This window comes from Drosophila virilis, chromosome 3 (genome assembly GCF_030788295.1).
Source record: "Drosophila virilis strain 15010-1051.87 chromosome 3, Dvir_AGI_RSII-ME, whole genome shotgun sequence".
Classification (NCBI taxonomy): domain Eukaryota; kingdom Metazoa; phylum Arthropoda; class Insecta; order Diptera; family Drosophilidae; genus Drosophila; species Drosophila virilis.
Genome location: NC_091545.1, coordinates 25,108,902 through 25,132,546, shown reverse-complemented (window position 1 = coordinate 25,132,546; position 23,645 = coordinate 25,108,902). Strand labels below are relative to the sequence as shown.

The following is a 23,645-nucleotide window of genomic DNA, read 5'->3' as shown; positions in this document are numbered from 1 at the left end:
TAAATGGAAATCGAGAGAGAAACTTAGTCCAAAAAAGTTAATGGGAATAAATAGAAACAATTGCACAATGTTCGATTCAATATTTTATTTGACTCTATTTTTCTTTGCTTTTTTTTGTTAAGTTTTTTTTTTTTCTTTCTTTCTTTCTTCTGTTTTGTTGTTGTTGTTGTTGTTGTTTGTCGCCTTAAGAATTACTAGTATATAACAATATCTCATTTTTTTTAAGATTTTTAATTCTGCTGGTTTTGTCAGCGATTTTGCTCTTAAACTAACAATAATAATAATAATAATTTTTAATAATAATAATAATAATTTTCTCATGTCTCTTGATCTGGTTTACTCCTTTTTCATTTTCCACAAACTTTATATATATATATATATAAATTTTTTTTGTTGCCTTTTTTTCTTTTCTTTTCATTTATCAATAATATGTTTTCCTCTTCATTCAAATTGCAGTTGATTAGTTTGTGTGTGTGTGTGTGTGCGGGTGTGTGTGTGTGATTTTTGTGGCGTGTGGGCGTGGCATTTATGATTATAAAACTAGCAAGTTATCTCCCCCTCCCCCTCGTGTCTCATGCTCCTTTAGCAAATGTCACTGTTGTATATAATATATATATATATATATGTATAGTTTTTTGTTGTATATAAATTGTATATATCATTTGTTTGTTTGTTTGTTTGTTGTTTGTTTGTTTGTTTGCTACAAATCGATTTTAAACGCTTGATTTTTTGCAACTTGATCTCAATGTTTCATTTGATTTTCCCTTTTTCGTTTCGTTTTTGTTTTCTTCTACTACACTTAAATATGTTATATAAAAAATATTGCAACGAAATAGCTAACAAAAGGATTTGTCGTTTGTTAAATTTACTTACAAATTTTTTATTTTTTTTTTTTGCGTGTTTTTTTTTTTTTGTTTTTTTTTGACACTCAGGTGTTTCAGCAAATTATTGAATAATTTTTCTTTTGACTTGTTAGTTTTGTTTTTGTTTTTTTTTTGATTCCTTATGCACATAAATATTCTCAAGGAAGCTTCGTTTGTAGCGTGCTTTTTCAATTTGTTTCAGAAACCAGAAACTGGCTCTGAAACAACAAATCAACACACACACAATCATGTCTATAACTCATTTTAGTAAATTTATGAACTCTTTACTTTTTGTTTATTTTTGAGCAAAACCTTGTCTTAAACAACGGCAAACGAAATAATAATAAATGTTGCTTTGTTTGATTGCTTCGAGAAAAAAAAAAAGAGAAACGTGTTTGGGGCCCAATTGCAAGAAAAAGAAACAAAACAAATTGTAATATGAGCATGAAGTATATTATATATAACAGAAATTAACTAAACATACAAAAACAAAAACAAAAAAAACAAATTAAATGAATGTTTTTTTCTACACAAGCGCTGCTGCAATTTGGCAAAAATTAACAAGCCGTTTAAATGTTCGTTCAGTCTATTGTTAAAGAGGCACGCCCGCATGCAACACCACAACAAGTTAATATATATATGTGTGTGTGTGTGTGTGTGTGTGTGTGTGTGTATTGCCAGCTGCACAGGCGCAGCACAAAAACAAATTGTTCTCGGCACACTGTGCGCATGCATAAAATCATATGTTATTATTGTTGTTCCCGGTATAATATATATATTTATATATATCAGAGTGCATAGCATAGGAAATTATATACTCTTATATATATATATATATACATATGTAAAAAACACAAAAAAATTATAATAATTATAATTAGCATAATAATGAAGCGAATGCGTAACAAATGATTGTTGTTGTTGTTGTTGTAAAAAGGGAAACATTTCAAGTAGAAAAGAAGTTTTTTCTTTCTCTCTAGTTTATATATTATTTAAAAGGTTGCTTGATAATAATATTATTTTTTTTTTTGTAATTATTATTACACACGAAATGTTAGAAGGAAAAAAAAAAAAAACAAAAGCATAAAAAACATATTTAAAAGTTGACATTTTCGCTTTTAATCAGTTTTCAAGTGTACAAAAACAAAAAAAATTATTGATTTTTTGTTCATTTTGATTTGTTTTTCTTTTTTGCAAATAGTTTTTGTTGTTGTTGCTGTTGTTGTTGCTTTTTCCTGCCTTTCATTAACATTTTTGTTGTTGTTGTTTTTTTTTTTTTTTACTTTTATCTTAGTACAAGTGTTTTGTTGTTGGTGTTGCTTTTTACTAGATTAGGTGTGTAATATATTTATATAATAATATATATATATATATATATATATATATTTATGTATAATAGTTTCTTTTTTTGCCTTTTTACATTGGTTGCAACTGCAACTGCAACTGCAGCCTGTTTGTTGTTGTTGTTGTTGTTGTTTCGTTTATCGTTTTATCCAGAAGTAGCTTTGCGTTGTTTGATTCGTTTATTCTCAGTAGGTTTCATCGTCGTCGTCGTCGTCAGTGTTGGAGTTGGAATCTTCGCAATCTTCATCGTCATCATCATCATCATCATTGGAATCGGAGCTGCCGGAGCTGTCATCCGAGTCGCTCTCGTGGTTGTTGTTGTTGCTGCTGCTGTTGTTGTTGTTGTTGTTGTTGTTGTTGTTGTTGTTGTTGATGAAATGTTGCTGCTGTTGCTGCTGCTCTTGTTGCTGTATCGTTTCCACAGCATGATGTTGCTGCTGCTGTTGGCGATGTTGCTGCTGCTGTTGCTGTTGCATGTTGCTGCTTTCCGCCAAACGTGCTTGGGCTTCAGCTGCTGCCTCCGGCATTGCTGCTGTTGCTGCCGTGGCGCTCATCAGGGTCTTGTCATAGTCCATGACCAGCTGCTTGATGTGCGCCAACTTGGCGTGCAGATAGTCGAATCTCAGCTTGTCCTTGTGTATGCTGCGATCGCTGTTGATGCGCTCGTATTCGCTGACAATTTGCCGCTTGATTTGATCGTAGTCGCCGCCGCCGCGTCGCCGTGCGCCCTCCAGACGCTTGGACAGATCCTGGAAACGATTGCGCACATCCTCGACGCTGGTCAACAGTTTGCGATACTCGTCGTAGTCGCTCTCGAATTCAGTCTTGTAGCGCCTGCGCACCTCCAGTGTGCGTATGGGCGCATATTGGCTGAAATCGTAACGGGGCGTGGCATTCGCATCAGCATCCGCCGTTGCCGCCGCATACGCATGCGCAGCCGCCGCCAGCTGCTGTGTGGGCGACGGATGCTTGGCCGTCGTCTGATTGCCGCTGCCACTCGCACTCTTGCCCGTCGACTCGCGATTATGATAAGGTTGTTGTTGCTGCTGCTGCGGCATCTGTTGCTGCTGCTGTTGCTGTTGCTGCTGCTGCACTGGCGCCTGCAACTGTTGCTGCTGCTGTTGATAGATGTGATTGTTGCTGTTGCTGTTGCTGCTGCTGCTGCGCTGACGTTGTCCGTTGCTGTTGCTGTTACTCGTGCGCTTTTTGCTATTGGACGCGGCATGCGTGTTGTTGTTGTATGAATTGTACTCATCGTGCGCATTGTTGTTGTTGCTGCTGAAGCTGTTGCCACGTGACTGCTGCTGCTGCTGCTGTTGTTGCTGCTGTTGTTGCTGCTGTTGTTGCTGCTGCTGTGTCGATTGTCGCACAAAGCTGGCTGCTAATTTGGGCGGCGTTGTCGAGGATTTTCGTGCCGTCGTCTGCGCTGCCGACGACTGACGACTGTTGCGCTCCAGCTGCGTCTCATAGCCGCTGGAACTGCTCGAGTTGCTGCCCGTCGAGTTGCGCTTGTCCGCGTTGCCGTTGCCGTTGCTGCTGCTGCTGTTGCTTTGCTTCGCAGAGCCGCCGCTGCCACGTCGACTGTTGCTGCTGCCGCCGCGCTGCTGTTGCTGCTGCTGCTGCTGCTCGCTAACAGCTGCTGCTGCTGTCATGCTACGGAACTCGTCCAGATTGTCCAGCACACTGTAGGTCAAATCGTTGCTGCTCTGCTCGTCCAGCTGCGGAAGCTGGCGTTGCGGCGGCGTATAGGCGGCAGCATTTCGACTGCGATAGGACGTGCCCGTGTTGGGGCAGTTAGTGGGCGCAGCTGTGAACTGTGGACCGCCGCCCGACTCCCTGTTGTAATGACTGATGCGCTGCTTCTTCGGATGCACCGTGCTGAACATTTCATCGTACTCGATGCTGCTCCGCTTCAGGCTATTGCCGCCGTTGCCGGGTCCGCCGCCGCCGCCGCCCGATTGCTGTCCGACATTTGGTGGCATCAGCAGCAACGGCGGCGGGCTGCCCGTGTGCGTGGACGTTGGACTCTGTCCAGAGGTGGAGCTGCCCGCATCGGAGCTCATGGGCGGCGTCAGATTCTGTGGCTTGCGACGCTTTAGCTGCTGCAGCTCCTGTTCGCTAAAGAACGGCCAATTCTCGTCAACATCGTTCCAGATCTGGCGGCGCAAATTGAACGTATTATGCGACATGGTGCTTATATCCGTGAGTATATTGCCAATTAGATTGCGCTCCCGATCCTTGATGCCCTCGTTCTTGAGGCGCGCATACAGCTCGGGCTTCTTGAACGGCTTCAATGCCAGCAAATGTATCAAACGCTCGCGAATGCTGCGCCTCGATACATCCGACATTTTGTTGCCATTGCCTGCCCCACCTGCTCCACCGCCGCCAGCACCGCCTGATTTGGCATTGCCGCTGCGCGAATTGTTGCCGCTGCCGTTGAGCATTTTATTGCGTCCATTGCTGCAACCAACTGTTACTGCTGTGCCAGCAACAGTTGCTGTTGTGCTATGCTCTCTGGGCGAGCTGCCGCTGAGCGCACAGCCCTGTGAGATACCATTGGCGAATGTGTTGGCCAGGGCTGTGCTGCGACTGCCATTGACTGTGCCGCTGGCACCCAACGTATTGGGATTGGGCGAGCGTGAGGCGATTGTGATTGCTGCTGTTGCTGCCGCCGCCGCTGCTGATGCTGCTGCTGCAGCTGCTGCTGCTGCTGCAACTGATGATGATGACGACGATGTCAGGCCATTAAATGGCGATGAAACTAACTTACGACTATTGTTACTGTTAAAACTATTGCTGCTATTGTTGCTGTTGTTGTTGTTGTTCCCACTGTGATGCGATGATGATGCCGAGGCCGGCTTCTTCACCTTACGCCCAATATCCGATTGATTTGGCTTGATCTCGCGTATACATTTGCTCTTCTCCGTCTCCTCGGCCCGAGCCATTTTGGATCGCGTCGTATCGTAGACATCATCGTTGGCATGAATTCGCATTCGTCGCGCCAATGCGCCAAGCACATCGAATCCCTCGCGCTGCTGTTGTATGCACTCCAATGTGCCCTCCAGTTCGTCAATGGTGAAGCCAAATTTACGTCCGCCGCTTTCCATTCCGCTGCCGCCGTTGCCGCTGCTGTTATTAACAGAACTGTTATCGCTGCTTGGCAGCGGGAAGTGTATGACGCCAGTGTTGCCATTGCATTGAATTTTTGCACACTGGCCGGGCGCAAGGCGTTTGGCATTCTCGTTTCTTTGATATTCCTCGATGGCACGGAAGGCAGAGTCGGTTAGCTTAAGGAATATATACTCCTTTGTATCATCGGTGTAACGGTGGCTTTGGGACATACCATAATTTCCGGACGAGAGCGAGACATTGGGCAGGCATTTTGTTGATGCAATCGAATTGCTCATAACGTGTCCGCCCCCCTCAAATGTTGATTGTTGATGATGATTTTGATGATCACAATGATAATTCTTTGTTGTTGTTTTGTTTTTTTTTTTTTTTTTTGTTAATTACTTGAACTACGCTTTGTATTTGCTTTTGTTAAGTTGTCTCTGCTTAGTCGCTGTGACGTTTGCGTGGCAAAATGGCAAATATTAGTTGTTTTTTTTTTTTTTTGTTTTCGGCTAGCGCGCCAGTGTTGAACAATAAATTAAAGTGTTTTAGTGTTGTTTTTTTTTTTTTTTCTTTTTGCACGGAAGAATCGAATGGAAGCAACGTTAACTGGAAGTTGTTGTTGTAGTTGTGTTTGTTGCAATGCGTCGCTGCTGGCACCACTCCTGATCTCGAATGTGACGTAGAAGAAGCCTGGGGCCCAATGGCAACTGTTATTGTTGTTATTGTTGTTTTAGTTTCTGTGCAATTTATAAATGTTTTTCTTTAGTATGTTGTAATCGCAAGTTAAATTTACGTTGTTGCTAAGACGTGAACAGAGGTAAATGCATAGCTTCTCAAAAAAAAAAAAATTAAACACCACACACACTCACACACATTAATACATACTACTGCATGCTTGCATGCGCATGTGTGCACTCGGCTCGCTCTCCCGAGAGTTTTGAGCTGCGCTGCAAACTTGCTGCTGCTGCTGCTGTTGCTGCTGTTGCTATTGTTGCTATTGTCGTTGCGTTTCTTTTCTTTCTTTTTTTCAAATTTTGATTTGAAATGCAGGCACAAATACAAATACACGCACAACTCTTAATATTTTTGTTGTTGCTTGAGAATTTCACTTCCGTATACATAGGTCTCATTTCTCTCTTTCGCTCTCTCTCTCATTGCCTCTCTACTTTCGTCAAGTCTGGTTCATATTTGCACTGCACGTTGTTGCTGCTCTCTTTGTGTGCCACTTGCAAATAACACAATTTCTTTTGTTAAATAATATGGTATGTATTTTAATTGGGTTAAGGTAGGCATGTATGCATCTTAATTGTTGTTGTTGTTCCTGCTGCTGCTGTTGCTGTTGTTGTTACTATTGCTGCTTTGACATGTCGGTGTGTAAGACGCGCGTATAGCTGTTGTAACTTTTGGTTGCTTCAGTTGAAAGTGTGACTCCTGCGCCAGGTGCTCAAGTTGTCAATATGTATGTGTGTGTCGGGCGGCAGCCATAAGCAAAATCAAAGACAGCAGAGCGAGCAATCAATGCTGTTCGCACACACATCCATACACATACACCGATATGGACACACGTCGCTTGACTGCTTTTGGTAGTGTGTGTGTGTGTGCGTGTGCTCGCTGGTTTGTTGGCTCTGCTCTCGCGCTCTCGCCAATCACTGCGTGTTAAAGCGGGACAACTGCTGTTTTGATTGGCTTCACCACTCACTGTTGTTGTTGTTGTTGCTGCTGCTTGATCTTTTTTCTTTTCGCTTTTTTATTTTTTGCTAAAAATCATCTGTGTTTGTACGTTGATTTTTTTATATATATATATAAAATTTTTTTTTTTTTTTGCTGCTTATTATATTTTTTGTCCACTTCTATATTAGCTGCATATACATATGTGTGAATATCTCTTTCTTTGCACACGCACACACTCGCACTATCTGATTCGAAATTGTAGGCACAGAGTTCAGGCACTCGAAGTATTGTTAACTTTTTAATGCCTTTTTAACACATATTTTTTGTTTTTTTTTTTTCATTTGCTTTTGTGTGCGTGAGTATATATGCATGCATACATATGCATGATTATGGGTTTTTACGCCAACACTTTTACTCAAGACAGAGTTTTGCTTGGCAATTTGCTGTGTTATTTTAACACATATGGCGGCACTGGAATTTAACGTATTTTTCACGCGTTGTATTTTGTTTTGCTTACAAATAAATTGTAAAATTGCATTTTATTTCCTTTTTCACATGAAATTTGCTCGTGTCTGTGTGTCCAAGGTATCTTAATCAACGTACAAAAGGTATCTGCTAAATGAAATCGAAACGAGTTGCTTTCAAGTGGTTGCCGTTGCCGTTGCTGCTTTGCTGCTGCTGCTGCTGCTGTGCACTCGTTTATTATTACACCGCTCACCACCGCCCCGTTGACAATGCTAAGACAGCGAAGTCGACGAGTGTGTGACGCGACGGAGTAGATCAACAGCAAAAGTCGTCGTGTCTCTCGCACACACACACACATACACATGCGCACATGCACTGAGTACTGAGTATACTACGCGCGATCAGTTTGGCGCTCTTTCGCTTTACTCTCGCACGCTCACTCGCTCCGCTTCGTCTTGAAAATCAGCGACCAAACAACGTCTCGATGTTTCGTTTGAAATACGTACGTGCCTTGTATCACTTGCTACTACTGCTACTACTGCTGACAAGCATTTGTTGTTGTATTTGTGTTGCTGTTGTTGTTGTTGTAATATAGTTATTATGGAAGTGAAGCGCAGAGCAGAAATGAAAAACAAGTTTGCAATTTAATGTGCGCACTTGGCACTCTGCCGCTGGCCGTTGGCCAGTCCGTTATTCGTATTGGTGGCGGCTCTCTTTCGCTATGCGTTTCTTCCTCTCTTTCAGCCGCTCTTAGAGAGCGTGCTATGCATGGAGACCTTACGTTTTTTTTTTTTTGTTGAACAGCAACAACACATTCGCTTATCTTCGTACATTTACTTATACACGGGGCTTTTTTTTTTTTTCGTGTTAATGTGTGGGTATGTATGTCTATCTGAATTAGCTTGCGGCCCGTTGCACGTCTTAGCAAAAATTAAAAACTTTAGCTTACTTGGTTCTTGTTGTTATTATTGTTGAATGTATACGAGTGTGTATAATTATCTCACCACTGTTGGAAAAGCTACAGGCGTGGGGGCACGCGTCACAACACAATATGAAAACAAAATATTTAAACGAATTGAAATAATGAAGCACAAGACGCCAATACTAATGTACTTACAATAGGTATGTTTATGTGAATGTATTTACATTAAATAGTCGACAGCGCTTTGTAGATTTCAGTGGCTTTTTGTAGTTTTGATGTGTTGAAACAGCTGTTCTAAACTGCCACCTGCTCGACGTGGTCGTGTGTATTTTTTTTTTTTTTTTTTTTTGTTCTGTTGTGTTGTGTTCTTTCCACCACGTCACACACACACACACACAGTAGTTGTTGATGCTGTTGTTATACTGTTATTTCTCGGTCGCTCGGCACGCAGAAAACCTTTCACTGCCCCGCGCACACCCAAAAAAACACAACAGCCAACCAGGCACAATCAGCTGTGCTCGCTGTTCGGCCGAACGAACAGTGTTGAAAACTGTGTATATATCGGTTTGACGGGCAATCGATAGGCAAGTGCGGTGTTTTTCTCGTGCTACTCAATTGGACGATGACTTTATTGTTGTTAATATTGTTGCTACCGCCGCTGATGGTTGTTCTATAAAAATAGTGACCAATTTGGGTGAGAATCACTTTAACATTATACAAGTATATTTGCATACTTAGTTGTTGTTGCTGCTGCTGCGTGATAAATAATTGATGCGTTGTTTTTCTTTTTTTGTTTGTAGTTGTTGCTGATGTTTCTTTTATCGTAGTTGTGCTGCTCTCCTCAATTTGTGTTTTTTGTTGCTTTTAATTTATATTACGCATTTGCTTTTAGTTTCACTCTACACTTTAAAAGGATAAGTTATGTTAAAAATAGTTTGCACTGGTTTCTTGTTTGCCTTAATTCATTTGCCTTTCCGCTTCCCACCGTTAAGAGCCGTTGTTTTTTTTTTCTTTTGAATTGTGTTTGTGTACGTTACGCGCACGCGATCATACGTTTTCGTTACGTGTGGCACAGCTGTTTTATGTTTACGTTGCACACCGTTACGCTACACACAAGTTCTCTTATGCGACTCTCTACACGCAAAGAGAGCACAAAGCGAGTACGAAGAGCGCACGAGCCGGATACCCGAATGTCATTTTTTTTTCTCCATGTTAGTGTTGTTAATTTTTGTTCACTTTTGACATTTTTGCATACGAAAATTTTCCGCTTTCAGGTAGATTTACCGTAGCAGCCAGAGATCTTTGCCGATGCGTTTGTGTATATGATTGGATGTATGTATGTACATATAGGCATGCCTATGCCTATGTATATATGTTGTCGTGTTAGTATTTTAAGTCTTGTGCTCGTTCGTTCGCGTCTCGTCGTGCCTACTTTTTGTCTTTTCAACGCAGCTAGGCTGGCCCGTGTGGTGGCGGCGGGCTTATCTCTGTTTGTTTTTGTGCTAGGAATTTTAGCTACACTTCACATACACACACACATACATGCATCATAACGTATTTTTGTATGTATGTATGTACATGGAAATGTGTTTTACATTTGCAGAATATGCATTGTAAGTAGGCAAGAGCGAGCGCACACCTGATTGTTTTCTTGCGGGGTTTTTACAACCAGCAGGAAACAAATCTGGCAGGCTGGTCGCCTCAGCTGTCAAAGTGACAGCAAAACAAAGTCATAAAAGTCAGGTAAACTGTGTATGTCTGTCTCTGTCTCGCATATATCCGTCCTGCTGATCATTGGATAATAAGTACGTACATGTATGTATGTATGTACATATGTGTGTAGTTGACTTGAACAGGATGAGTTTAATGGCTAATTCGCAAAACTTTAAAAGCTCATAAAAAACAAAAAGAAAAGATTTGCATCAAGGTAACAGCTTGAAGTTCATTTATACAAACAACAAATATTGTTGCCCCTGATTTGTTGGCGCGCGCGTGTGTGTGTGTGTGTTTCTTCGTTCCAATAACAGCAAAAAATTTGCAGCCAACGACGTTTAAACAAATTAGCCGAATAAAAACACAAAACCTAAAGAGCAACAACAACAATAACAAAACAATTTCAAGTTTGAAGCGTGCGCGCGACGTTGTCGGCGGCGGCCATTTGTTAAAACGGCCGTTCGGAGGAACGCCGCTTAAATAGCATTGAGAGCCCTTGTGAGCGAAAGGCCAATGCACTGCGCGTGACGACAACGACACGAGACAGCAAAACGGACGAGACGCAATGTGCCTGTCTGTGTCTGTGTCTCAGTGTGTGTATGTGTGTGTGTGAGGACTTCAAGCAGCCAACAGCTGGCCGCAGGCTTCATAGCAGAACAGGAGCAACAACCACCGAAAAGCATGATATGCAGGAAACCTATGAAAAACGTGTGAACGTGAACGTGTGCAACGGAATGCTCGAGAAAAGGGCGGCAGGAAAAATCTCACAAGTTCAAAAATATATACAAATATACATGCATACATAATAGAACATTCAGATATGTACATGTGTGTAATGTGTATGAGTAAATGTGCACATACACACAGACAGGCAACGCACCCGTGCAGCTGACAGCTGTGCGAACAGTTTTTGCTTTGTGCTGCGTTTCTTTATGGCAACAAAAAACATTGATAACAATGTCAAATGAGAGGGAGAGAGAGACAGAGAGAGACTAGCACTAAATGCGGCGGCTATCTGCGCGCCGGCAGCGTTGCCACCTTCGCCAAATCGATCGAAATTCCGTTGAATCGATAAATAGGCAGAACCACAAAAACAATCACAACAAACAAACGCATGCATCTCTGAAAGACAATCATACGCACAATATGCAAATAAAGTTTCGTGTGTGCTCAAATACGTGCAAAACATATTAAAATGTACGCTTTATAAGCGCTGCACAGCAACAAAACAAAGCACAACTGTGAACAGATGTTCAAAAACTGTTGTAGGGCAGCACAAAAGCCACAAAACGGCAAACCAAAAATCCAGTAAAAATGCGACAAAAAAAAAAGAGGGCGCTGTGGAGTGCAAGTCTCTTGCGTTTGATTGTGAGTGTGTGTGTAAAATAAATAATCAATTGTCGCAGCAACGATAAAAGGCAACCGACGCAACTCTCCACTCTCCCTCTCTCTTTCGAGGGTAATTGGCCACACGGGAATCCCAAATTGCCATCATGCACACGTTGTGCACGATGCATTAACAGTAACAACAACAAAAACGGACAGCGAGAGCAGACACACATACATGTATATTATGTGTATATGTATATGCATGAGACTTTATGTTATGGCAATATTTTGAATTTCGTATATTCAACACTTTGGCTATTTTTAGAGTAGAAATAACAACAACAACAACAAGAGAAGGCATTATAACAAAAATGTGACTCATGGCACAGGCATCACACGTTTATTTATTTTCATGTTGAGAAAGGCGTTAAACAATGAGCAGCTTGCTTTGCAACAGGGTATTGGAGAATTGTCGATAAATCGCTTTACAGTAAATATTATTAAGATTGCAACGGTATAACTCGTGAACGAGATTGATATATCCTGCACCAAACTCCCTTCTAACCTAACCTCATTTTAATGTCAGAACTTGTATTCCCAATTCCAAGTCTCTGGCTCTTTAAGCTTTAGCTGGACGAACTTCGCTGTTATTGCCTACAACAAAACTTTCCCAAATCCTCTTCAACCCATCCACCACCTTCCAATTGGGAATATAAGCACAGTTATTCTAAGCGCACTCAAGTCCAATTATTACTGTAAATGTATGCGGAATAACCAATGAGTCATAGCGCTGGAAATGTGCTTCCAATAAATATAAACAGTTTGCAAGAAGTTTGCTTCAACGTCATCGACTGCACGATATTGATTCTTTAATTACATACAATTTGTATATATGAGCAATTCGAATAATAGGAATTAGTTTTTTGTGATATTTTTGCAAGTATTTACTCAACTGAAAATTTCAAGGCCAAGGCAGTTAAAGAGACAACTTTTCTAACAAAAGAGCACGTTACAAGCTGGTCTCTTTGAAAAGGAGAGAACGAGAGCGAGAGAGAAAATCAAGCACAAAGCAAACGCGTACAATGAACTGTGCCCTGATTTGCCCTCCAAACCAACAACAACAACAAGAAGAAGAGCGAACCAATCGAATTATAAGCGTCACCTGGAAGATCTTGCTGAACGGGTAGCCACAACACGAACAAATACCTCGTTCCCGAGCCCGTCAAATAAACGTTCAATGACCGATTTAAAAAACAAAAACAAAAAAAAAAACAATAAAAAACAAAGTGATGATTGCATAATTTTTTTGCTTTTTAACAAACAAAAAGTTCGACGGAAATGCGTTTTTCTTGCCTTCTCGCTCGCTCGCTCGCTCGCTTTGCATGAGTGACAGATTCAAGAAGAAGAAGAAGCACAAATTGTAATCAAATTTAACAAAAAAAAAAAACATTGACCGTGAATGAGCATAAAACTTGGTTTCATTTATTTTGATAAGATAAGAAATAATGCGTGCTTTTTGGCTTGTGTTGGGTTTTTTATGTGCACGTTTCTTATCTATTAATTAAAAAAAAAACAGAAATGTAAGAAAAAGTTACCGCATAGGAAAATCGACAAACAAGTCTTTACTAACTAAAAGCAAAGAGAAAGAGAGCGAGAGAGAGCGAGGCCAAGAGCGAGAGGAGAGAAAAGTAGAAATAGCACAAACTTAGCTTTCAATTTGTTGTTTTTTTTTTATACCCTGAACCTATTAAAAATGGGTGCAAAATGCAAACAGGCAGAAGGAAGCATCTCCGACCCCATAAAGTATATATATTCTTGATCAGCACCAATAGCCGAGTCGATCTAGCCATGTCCGTCTGTCCGTATGTATGAACGCAAGGACCTCAGAACTTATAAGAGCTAGAGACTGAAATTGTATATGTAGGTGCTCCTAGTGCGTGCGCAGATCGAGTTTGTTTACGATAATCGATAACTTACTCCGTTTCCAATCAATCGATACAAATCGATATCGATATCCTGTTTTTTGAGCAATTTTGGTAATTACTAAGAGCTAGAGTCACCAAACTTGACATATTGGAAGAAGAGGGTTCAGGGTATTCCCTAGTCGGGAGTTCCCGACTAGAACCTCTTACTTTGTTTTTTTTTTTAATGACCGTGCGAAGGTTCTTGTATTAATTTTAATTAAGAACGGGCAAACGTGTGTTTAGAATTTAAAGAAAAACCAGTTTCAAATAAACCGGATGAATTCATTTCAAATCTTGCCACAAATCGTTTAAACAATATAAATAATAATAAATAAAATGCTGAGCTTTCAACTGAATGTAATATGTTCGAAAAAATCTTATTTATGAATTCCTTTCAGGCCTTTGGTCTGTCTGTGACCGAAATTGAGGGCAACTTGATGTGGCCCAGTTTAAGGCCATCCTATTAACTATTCAAACTATCTAAATAACTTTGTTTGAAGTTTTAGGTTTTCAACAAAATGTTGTTTTCTAAATGATAATAAATGTATTTAACAAATTTGCGTCAATGCAGACTAATTGCGTTGATAATAACTGGTTCGAGCTTATGGACTTGTTTATTTCCCAATTAAGTCGGCATTTGTGTGTGTCTTTTTTCTATCGACTTGAAAGTTTAAACTTAAATGAAATTCATATAAAAATAAAAAAATACTATTTGTTGTTGTTTCGAAATGTTGGCGTTCGATCGACGCGCCGATATCTTCTGCCACTTACACCCATACAGACACATACAAATGTGAATGCTAATCAGCAACACCAAAAAAAAAATAAAATAAAATTAAAACCCGATTCGAAAACAAAAAAAAAAAAAAAACATAGCTAGAAGGCTCGAATCGTAACGAAGTCAAAGCCGATGCGAAGTGACTCTTGGGTTTGTTCAAGTGGAGTGAGTGAGAGACAAAGCAAAGCTTAAAGCTCTGCCGCAAGCTTTGTGAGAAGAAAAACAAAAAAAACTTGTCTTCCCAGATTCAGTTGGATTATTGGAGAGCAAGAGCGAGAGGCGTAACGTGAGTTGAGGCTTGTCCAAGCGCAAGACAGAGACGCAAATAGAGCCAACGACGTTGGCAATTTGGAACTGGACTAAAAACGGACTCCCAAAACAAACAGCAAGAAAAACAAAACGCACAGCCGTTAACTTAACTGAGCTTGGCTACAGAGACTGGACTGGTATTCCCCCAGCCCAGCAACCAGCTTGTTTGTGTCTCTGTATATTAAATACCCTAACAGAGTGTATTATAATTTTTTGTCGCAATGTGTAACGCTTAGTTGGAGACAGTAAAGTGTATTTATATTCTTGATCAGTTCTAACAGACGAGTCGATAAAGCCCATAAAGCCCCTTTTGTCTAGTCTCTCAGACTGAAAGCTTTCTCGTCATGAAACTTTGCATACATCCCTCGGCTGGATCGGACTTCATGGAACGATCAGTACAAAATTAAGTAATTGTATGGAAAAGTTTTTGTTTTTCAGATTAAGTTAAGGGTTTATATGCTCTCTACATATATACAAAATCTTATCTACATTGGAACGAAAAATAGGAAATGATATATTTGTCTGACAAAGTTTTTGTTTTGATCTGCAAGGGTATTAACTCTTCGCCCTTCATTCTCGTATTCACATAAAATGAATATACATACATTTACTTTCATTTTGTATTCGGCATATTATATTATAGCTATATCTTCGAAAATGACTGAAGGTCAGCCAAATTGATCGTACAATCAACTTCTTTATACAATCAATTTACTTGTCCCAAATAAGAATGCACTTTGCATAAATATATATAAATATATATCTATAATTGTTTATTAAAACTTTTGGAAATTTGGCTCGCGTTGTTAGTTTTCCATTTCATAGTTAAACTGAAACCTTTGAACTTTTTCGTTGTGTGAAGCCCATTTGTGATTTTGTTAATTGAACTTCCGCTGAATTTTCGACGGTTTGTTTGTGGTATTTACTTTTTTTTTTAATGAGCTCTATTTTTTACCTGTGTTTTTCCTATGACGCGGAATTTCGTGAATGTCTATTTGTTTTAGCTTTTAAAGTAGAACGTCGAAGCCAGCCCTAACCTTCATCTTTTATGTTTCCGGCCTTGTTGTCTGTAGTTAAGCAGAGTTAAAGAATATTTTGCAAGGCGGCTTACGATTACAAATTTCAATTGCAAATTGAAGTTCCTTTTACTTTAGATCTTGCCTTATATATGACCCATATTAGTTACAAAGTAAATACGTCAACTATTTCTGTATTCGTCTGTCAGTTCTTCCCTTTTCTATCCATTGCTAAAGCTTTTTAATCTATCCCTTGAAACTTCTGTCTTTCCATCTCTTTGGAAAGAATCTTATATCATTCCTCTTCACAAGAAAGGTGGGAAGTCTGATATACAAAATTACAGGGGCATTGCAAAACTGTCTGCTATTCCTAAATTATTTGAAAAAATAATCACTTCGAATTTGCAGCATTTCTGCAAATCAGTTGTTTCCCCTGTTCAACATGGATTCGTAAAGAATCGGTCAACTACGACCAATCTGCTTGAGTTTACTTCCTTGGTAAATGATGCTTTCCTTTCGAAAATGCAAACTGATGTCATTTACACTGACTTCAGTAAGGCGTTTGACTCTGTGCACCATGACATCTTACTTTTTAAACTTGACCGAATAGGTTTCCCTCTGTCCCTTTTACTTTGGATTAATTCTTATTTAAAAGGTAGGACCCAAAGAGTAATACTGAGGTTGACTACCTCTAAAAGGGTTCACGTTACTTCTGGTGTTCCTCAAGGTAGTCATCTTGGACCTTTACTCTTTACACTTTTTATAAATGATCTTCCTTCTGTTATATCACATGCCCGTGTACTCATGTATGCGGACGATGTCAAACTTTTTCTATCATACACTAACCCCCTACATCATTCTCGTCTACAAGACGATTTGAACGCTATGCAACTTTGGTGTTCGGCCAATCAATTGCATCTAAATTGTTCAAAGTGTATGTTTATGACTTTTAATCGTACTACACCTTTTCTTGTTAGTTATACAATCGACAATATCCCTTTGCAACGTATACTAACAGTTAAGGATCTAGGCGTTATTTTTGATTCTAAACTCTGTTTCAATCTTCATATAGATACCATTGTTAATGAGGCAAAAGGTGTACTTGGATTCATTAAACGATGGTCTAAAGAGTTTAACGATCCTTTTATAACAAAACTTCTGTACATCTCTCTTGTTCGCCCTATCCTTGAATACTGCTCTTGCATCTGGTCTCCACAGTATATCAACAGCCAGGATCGTATTGAATCTGTTCAGAAGCAATTTCTGCTTTTTGCCTTACGAGGTTTAAATTGGGACCCTAATCTTCGGTTGCCGTCCTACTCCAGCAGACTGCTTCTTCTCAACCTTCCGTCGTTAATCAACCGTAGGACAATTCTCGGTGTTGTCCTTCTACATAAGTTGATTGTTGGCGACATTGATTCTCCTTTTCTGCTAGGGCGTCTTCAATTCTCTGTTCCGGCTAGACCAACCAGAAATTATCGCCCCTTATTACTATCTACGTGCACAACTGATTACGCTATGCACAATTCTTTTCGCGTGCTATGTAAAAATTATAATAGTTTGCATCACGTTTTCTCTACCGAACTGTCTCTACCCCTAATAAAATCGTTGCTTTCAGGATACCTTCGGGAAGTCGCTGACCATTCCCAGCTATGAGCAGGGGCATAGCTAGCCGGACAGGCTGAAAAATTTTCCCCCACCGTGTCGGTGATTTCCCAATACTTTTCTCTTTGTTCTATCCACTTAACACTCTTTATCTAACTTACATTGCTTTACTTTATTAACAATTTTCTTACTTTCTTTTTTCCTATTTATTGTATTTTCTTTATTAATTTAGCAAATTAAGATTATTTTTAATTTCACTTGAGATCACTTTTTTCCTACTTACAACCTTCTGCTTACATGTAGGCTCTAATAGCGTCACTGACAAAATTAGCTGTGAAAAGGGGCACAGCTGGCCGGACTGGCAAATAAAACACCTCCATCGGTCGGTGATGCTATTTAGAAAATTGTATCCTTTAACTAGGCTTTTAGAATATACTTATATTGTACAACCTTTTGAATAATGAGGAAGACACTCGTTTTGTCGACCATTAATAAATAAATAAAAAAAGTTAAATGTCAGTCAAAAAAGACATAGATGCCAATTTTCGGATAGAGATCAAATTAGATACGCAATTTCTACATGAGAATGATAAGAACGTAAAATAATTTTAGTACAAATTATATCAAACCCTGGTCTCAAATCTTAAGCTAAATCCCCGCCAATAATTTGGTACTTTCAGCCCTGATTTTTCCCATCAGAACAATCCAATATCAACACACAAATCATAGTGTTGTAAAATGTTGTCAGTAAATAATAACGATAACTCAAGAGCAAGAGCAACGAGTGTTGAAAGAAACACACTCAGTTTCTACACTAAAAGAAGATAATGCAGTTAAAATAGTAAAAGGAAAAATCAACAAATAGCGCACCAATGTTGCGCTTTGTCTTGTGGAGTGCACTTTACTCAGAGAAAAATAAAACAAAAACATCACAGCCCAACCCAACCCACAACTTATAACAGCAGAGCACAACCAATAAGAAACCTCGGTATGCAAGTGGAATAAGAAAAAACAAAAAAAGATACGAAAATTATATAAACATTATAGGCAGCCGTAAGTATGACTAAACCAACCGCAAAACACAGCAACAGCAATAACACAAACGATATATGTAACAAGTCGGGTGGCACACTACAAAAACGAGGGCCGAGCAACACACGAACAACAACAACAACAACAACAACAGCGACAGCAACAACAACGTCGTCGTTGACGACAGCGAGCAGCCAGCTCTTGTATCGAGTTGTTGTTGTTGCTTGGTAATTTTAATGTTGGTTTTATTTTCTGTTTTCTCGACTACGAAACTATGCCAAAGTTAACGACGGATTACAATAATCAAAACATAGAGACAGACACACAATATGCATACACACACACACACACACACACACACACACATGCCCATAAATCTTGACGTGTGACAATTATGCAGTTGGTTGGCAACGCGCGCTGTTCTCGTAACGACAATTTGCAACACTGTCTCAACAAACTAATTAATAGCACTTACATATCTACATATATAAAACGCGTTGAATATTCATTTCGTTAACAGTTTATCGTAAAAATGTAAACATTTTTGTATTTGTGCTTAAATTTGACACACCCTAACCGAAAAATAGTTACCTTGCTTTTCACATAAAACAACTGGAGCAAAAATTGAGTATAGAAACAATTGCGTTATTTAGAACACGATAACATTAACGAAAAAAAAAAACTATTGAACCAATTAAAGGTCTGTTTAAAATGTCTTTCACAAATATGCGGGTATATTGTATGTATCTATGTATGTATGTAGAATGTGTATGTATGTAGGCATCTATAGCGTGCAAAACCACAATGGCGGCAAAAATAGTCAGACAGACAAGCCTACATACTATGTACATACATGTATGTATGTAAATGTCAGAAAAATTAATTGTTTGGCATATTCGTTGTGACTTATCATACTTGTGCACTCTTAATGCGTAAATATTTACATATGCAAATATTATTGACCTTCACTTTCACCTCTTTTTTGATGTTGTTTTTGTACAGGGCTGAGGCCAAAGTAACGTACACTGAGAGAATCGCCGCATTCCTTAGTACAATTAAGCCAAGTACAATTATGAACATACAAATAACAACAAAATTAATCAAACGGGCTTTCACAAAACATATCAATTGGGACTTTTGTCCCACTGTGCATTAAAAAAAGCGAGTTGTGGGCGCCCGTATGCATCATACAAATGCAATACATAAATATTTGTGACAAATCAACTGAAACAACAAAAATACAAAAAAAAAAAGCACCACCGTACCTACTTATACTTACATGCATACACATACATGTACGTATGTACATACATATATGCATGTGTGTATACGTATACGCGTATACGAGAAGCGATACGGCCTTCTCCTTCTCCGCTCGTGATCGAGCAACAACAACACAATTACAGTAAATAGGTGAAAAAGACAACAGCGCGCAGTTGCACAAATATATATATATATATATAAAAAGCAACCACAAAGCACACACGCACACACACATCTACACGAATACAAGGTATTACGGTAATCAATGTCAAACGCTGCCGATTTCATTCGCATGCACAACAAGCAACAACAATATCCGACTGTCTGTCTCAATGTATTTGTGTGTGTACTTGTACAACAACACAAAAACAATTTAAGAGCAATAACAACTGACACAAAATACACCACATACATACATATGTATGGCTCCACAGATTCGCGTTATATACAACAACAACAACAACAAAATCGTCAAGAGAGCCGTTCGTTCTCCGAAATAGGGTGAACAGAATATTTGACGGAAATTCCAACAACCTCAAGTGCTTTGATGAAATAAAATAATCTCTGTTAAAATTTGTTAATTTCAGCGTAACCTGTTGGTTTACCCATTTTCACAATGTCTTTTTTTTTTTAATTAAATAGTAAATAATAAGTAAAGTTTTTAAATGCCAACTTAAAGAGTCGAATACATGGACAGAAAATAACACCACTTGTTGTTGGCTGCTTCTTGTTTTGGCATAATTAAATGCAATATGTGCGAGCGTGACAGCATCACAATGCATGACTATCGTCAACGGTCGCCATTTGCTCTCTCGCATGCTCAAAAGCAAGGCATGATCCGACACGCACACACACACACACACATATATATATACACAGACACAATACTTTCACTTCTTGTATTGAATTTAATTTCGGTTGGGGCGCCAGCGCTGATGTTTTTGTTGTAGTTTTTATATTGTATGTTTTCAACAGATTTATGCAAGTTTTCTGTGTTTGTATACATATGCATGAACACATACATGCACAAGCTTGTGAATATAAGTGCGTGTGTGTGTCTCGATGTTGGGGCCCTCAGCAACAGCGAGCGAAAATAAAAATTATAGAAAATCCGTGCCTCCACACACAAATGACAAAGGTGGGTAAGAAATAAATGCTCTCTGTGTGTGTGTGTGTGTGTGTGTGTGTGTGTGTGTGTGTGTGTGTGTGCATGTATAGACATAAAAAATAGAAAAAAAAGGTCTAAAATTTGACTTCGTTTACCAGCTCTTAAATAATTCGAAATTTATTAAAGCCAAATGCTCTTTGGCTGACCTCGATCTCGATCTCGATCTCGATCTTTCTTCTTAAGTCAAATCAATGAATACTGTATCAAGACATACAATTTGCAAGAAATGAAATTGTATTTATTTAAAATTCAACAGATATTGTGTGCTTATCTACGCAAGCACAAAGTACACAAGTAACAACAAGCACATGCGTCAAAGCACTTGGCACCTGACATATGGAGTTGCATTTTACGTTCTCATTTCTGCACTCGCTCTAAGCCTAACCCCTCTCCCTGTCTCTCTCCCTGTCTTTCTCACTCTACCAATCAACAACACACACACATATATACTGTTAAAATGTGCATGAATGCAATAGCGCAAAGCATTCTAAACAATATCGGGCAACGAGTGGAGTGCAGTCACAGCTAGACGCTCCCACCACACGATATTTCTCTCGCTCGATGACGACGACGCGACATTTTGTCTCGGGTGTCATTCTCTCGCTCTGAACAATTTATGAAATGTCAAATCAATATGCAGTTGTTTACTTATCCAATTGTATAAAGCATTAAGTAAAATGAATGTAAAACACTTTCTTCTTATAAACAAGCGACAGCTTAACAGAGAAACAGAAGAAATGATGATAATGAATGAAAATTAATTGAACATATTCAAGCGAAAGACCTACGTTTTTTTTTTTATTTTGCTACTTTTGGCGTGAATTGGGCCTTGCATGATATACAATCCCCTCACACCAAATGCTGATACGCGCAGACAGCTGTTGGAATGCTAACTTGTGAAATACACGACGCCACACATACAGCCAAGAGAGAGAGAGAAAGAGAGAGAGAGAGGGGGGGGGGGCATAAACATACTGACGTCACATGTGTGCTGCAGTGTTTGTTGTTGTTGTTATTAGAAGTAGTGCCTCATCAATTTCAACAATTTGCATAGACCGACTATCGATAGGCATGTAGTAGTTTAATCGATAGCACACTCAACAACAACAACAAGAACGAAGTGGTGTGCGCGCACATCACATGTTAAAATTAGATATGGAAAACTGCTGCCCGCCCACGTACGTTTTCTAGGATAACTTTTACACATACGCACGCCTCCGCAAAATGCAACAGCGTCGATGGCAAATTGTTCAAACACATTTACAGGGGCAGTCGAAAAACAAAAAACCAAATTAAGAATAGCAACGTCAGCTGCCAAGTGGAAAAACCATTACGAATTACAACAACGAACATTACTCCTTGGATGGGCCCGGCGTTGTTTAACTGTTGTCAACATTCCAACGAATTTTGTTCTCTTTTCTACCACTTTCTATTGCTTACTTTGTGTGTAGTTGGTGTTTTTTTTTATATTATTATTTTTATGTTGAAACACTAGCAATTGTTATACATGCACAAAAGATGATATTGCTGACTTTTGATTTTTACTTGTGCTTGTTGTTGGAAGTAAATTTATTTATAAATTAATTGAAATCGCGTAAATAACGACGGCGACGCGACAACGACGTCGGCGGTGGCGACATCGACAGCGGCTGATTTTCGTCGGCGACAAGACTACGTGAGAGCGGTTGGTTGACGTTTTTGGTGGTTGAGCGCGAGAACTATGGAGACGGGGCGACGACGAGGACGAGAGCTGCTGGAGCGCGCGCGTGCATAATACGCACGTATACACAAACACACATGCACATGTACCTTTCATACATACGCAAGCTTCCTCACACGGTGCGAGGGAGCTTGTCTTGGCGTACAAGAGAGTCAAACTCACACACGCAAGCAGACGTAAATATGTGTATGTACATATGTATGTATAAATGTATAAAATATAATACACGGCTACGTTAATGAAATTGAACGGCGACTGCAAATGTAAATGGTGGCAACAGTCTGTCACAGTTAAACGGACAGATTAAACGACGATCCGCCCGAGAAACATACACACACACACACACACACCCACAAAAGTGGAGAAATCAATCAACGATGTACAACACGACGGAACGGGGGAAGGCGGAAACCAGAATTTAACAATATTTTCCATATTGGACACATTTTAGATTCGTTTATTTTTGCATACATATTTGTATATGTATTATTATTTTTCTCATTTTTTCTTTTCTTACACAATAATTTTTTATAAATTTCAATAGTTTTCACACACATTATATTTTACACTTAATTGAGCTCTTGTTGCTGGCTTAATAATGCACGTATTCCCCTTAAGTTAATTTTCTATAATTTACAAATGTAATTTTAACAAAAAATTTTCTTAGTCAAAGTCAGAAATCACGTCATGGCTGCCACGTCCAAGCAACAATGAATCGTAAAATTTCCAAAGCAGCCCACTTCACGCGGCGTTATCGTCGGTTGCGGTTGCGAGTGCGTTTGTGAGCTGAGAGAGTGAGCGAGTGCTGCCGACATCGCGCAAGTGCAGTGTGTACACACGGATTTATAGCAAAATATTCCCGTTTCATATCGAGTTATGTGGGATAGAGTGAGTAGACTATAGTACGCGTTTAGAAAAACCCAAAAATAATTTGCAAATAGATGCACACTTGTGCTCGTATTGCTGGTATTATTTAGTGCTATATTCAATCGCATTGATATTTTACCCAGTGCGCTTTTGTTAAACGCAATTTTGTAAAAAAAGCAATTGACAACGAAATATATACCTCATTATATAAAAATTATTTAGCTAAGCGATAAGCTCTCCATTAAGAGCTTAAGTGTCAACGACAGCCAAATTTCATTTTGCGGCGACTATTGCAGAAATGAGACTTGGTTTTGTACGTTCCAGATATACATTAATGTATGTACTTAGCTTATAAGCGACACATTTTGCATTTTCTTATGCCCGTCTTATAGGTTTATGATTTTGAGTTTTTATAAGAATTTTATTTATTTCTTATTGCGCGCCATCGTTTTTGAACAGAAAGAAAGACCAAAACAAGCGTATAAAACATATGTTTTCAATT

General features: G+C 39.3%; 2 protein-coding genes across 4 annotated transcripts in view; both read right to left on the bottom strand.

Moving 5' to 3' along the window:
• Window positions 1–23,645, bottom strand: part of Mi-2 (chromodomain-helicase-DNA-binding protein Mi-2 homolog) — a 30,871-nt gene that overhangs the window by 6,663 nt on the left and 563 nt on the right. The gene's annotated exons all lie outside the window — the stretch shown is intronic.
• Su(Tpl) (Suppressor of Triplolethal) lies at window positions 71–23,067 on the bottom strand. Of its 3 annotated transcripts, none has more exons than XM_032434094.2 (5): window positions 22,794–23,067; window positions 9,114–9,283; window positions 8,575–9,049; window positions 8,407–8,475; window positions 71–6,058 (listed from the first exon to the last, which is right to left on the bottom strand). In XM_032434094.2, exon 5 carries the CDS (start codon window positions 5,612–5,614, stop codon window positions 2,393–2,395), a length of 3,222 nt encoding a protein of 1,073 aa, XP_032289985.1. In that variant the 5' UTR covers window positions 5,615–6,058; window positions 8,407–8,475; window positions 8,575–9,049; window positions 9,114–9,283; window positions 22,794–23,067; the 3' UTR covers window positions 71–2,392. The 3 variants fall into 3 exon arrangements, with proteins under 3 accessions (XP_032289985.1, XP_070064658.1, XP_032289986.1); XM_070208557.1 differs by having other exon boundaries at window positions 9,114–9,278; XM_032434095.2 differs by having other exon boundaries at window positions 22,832–23,067.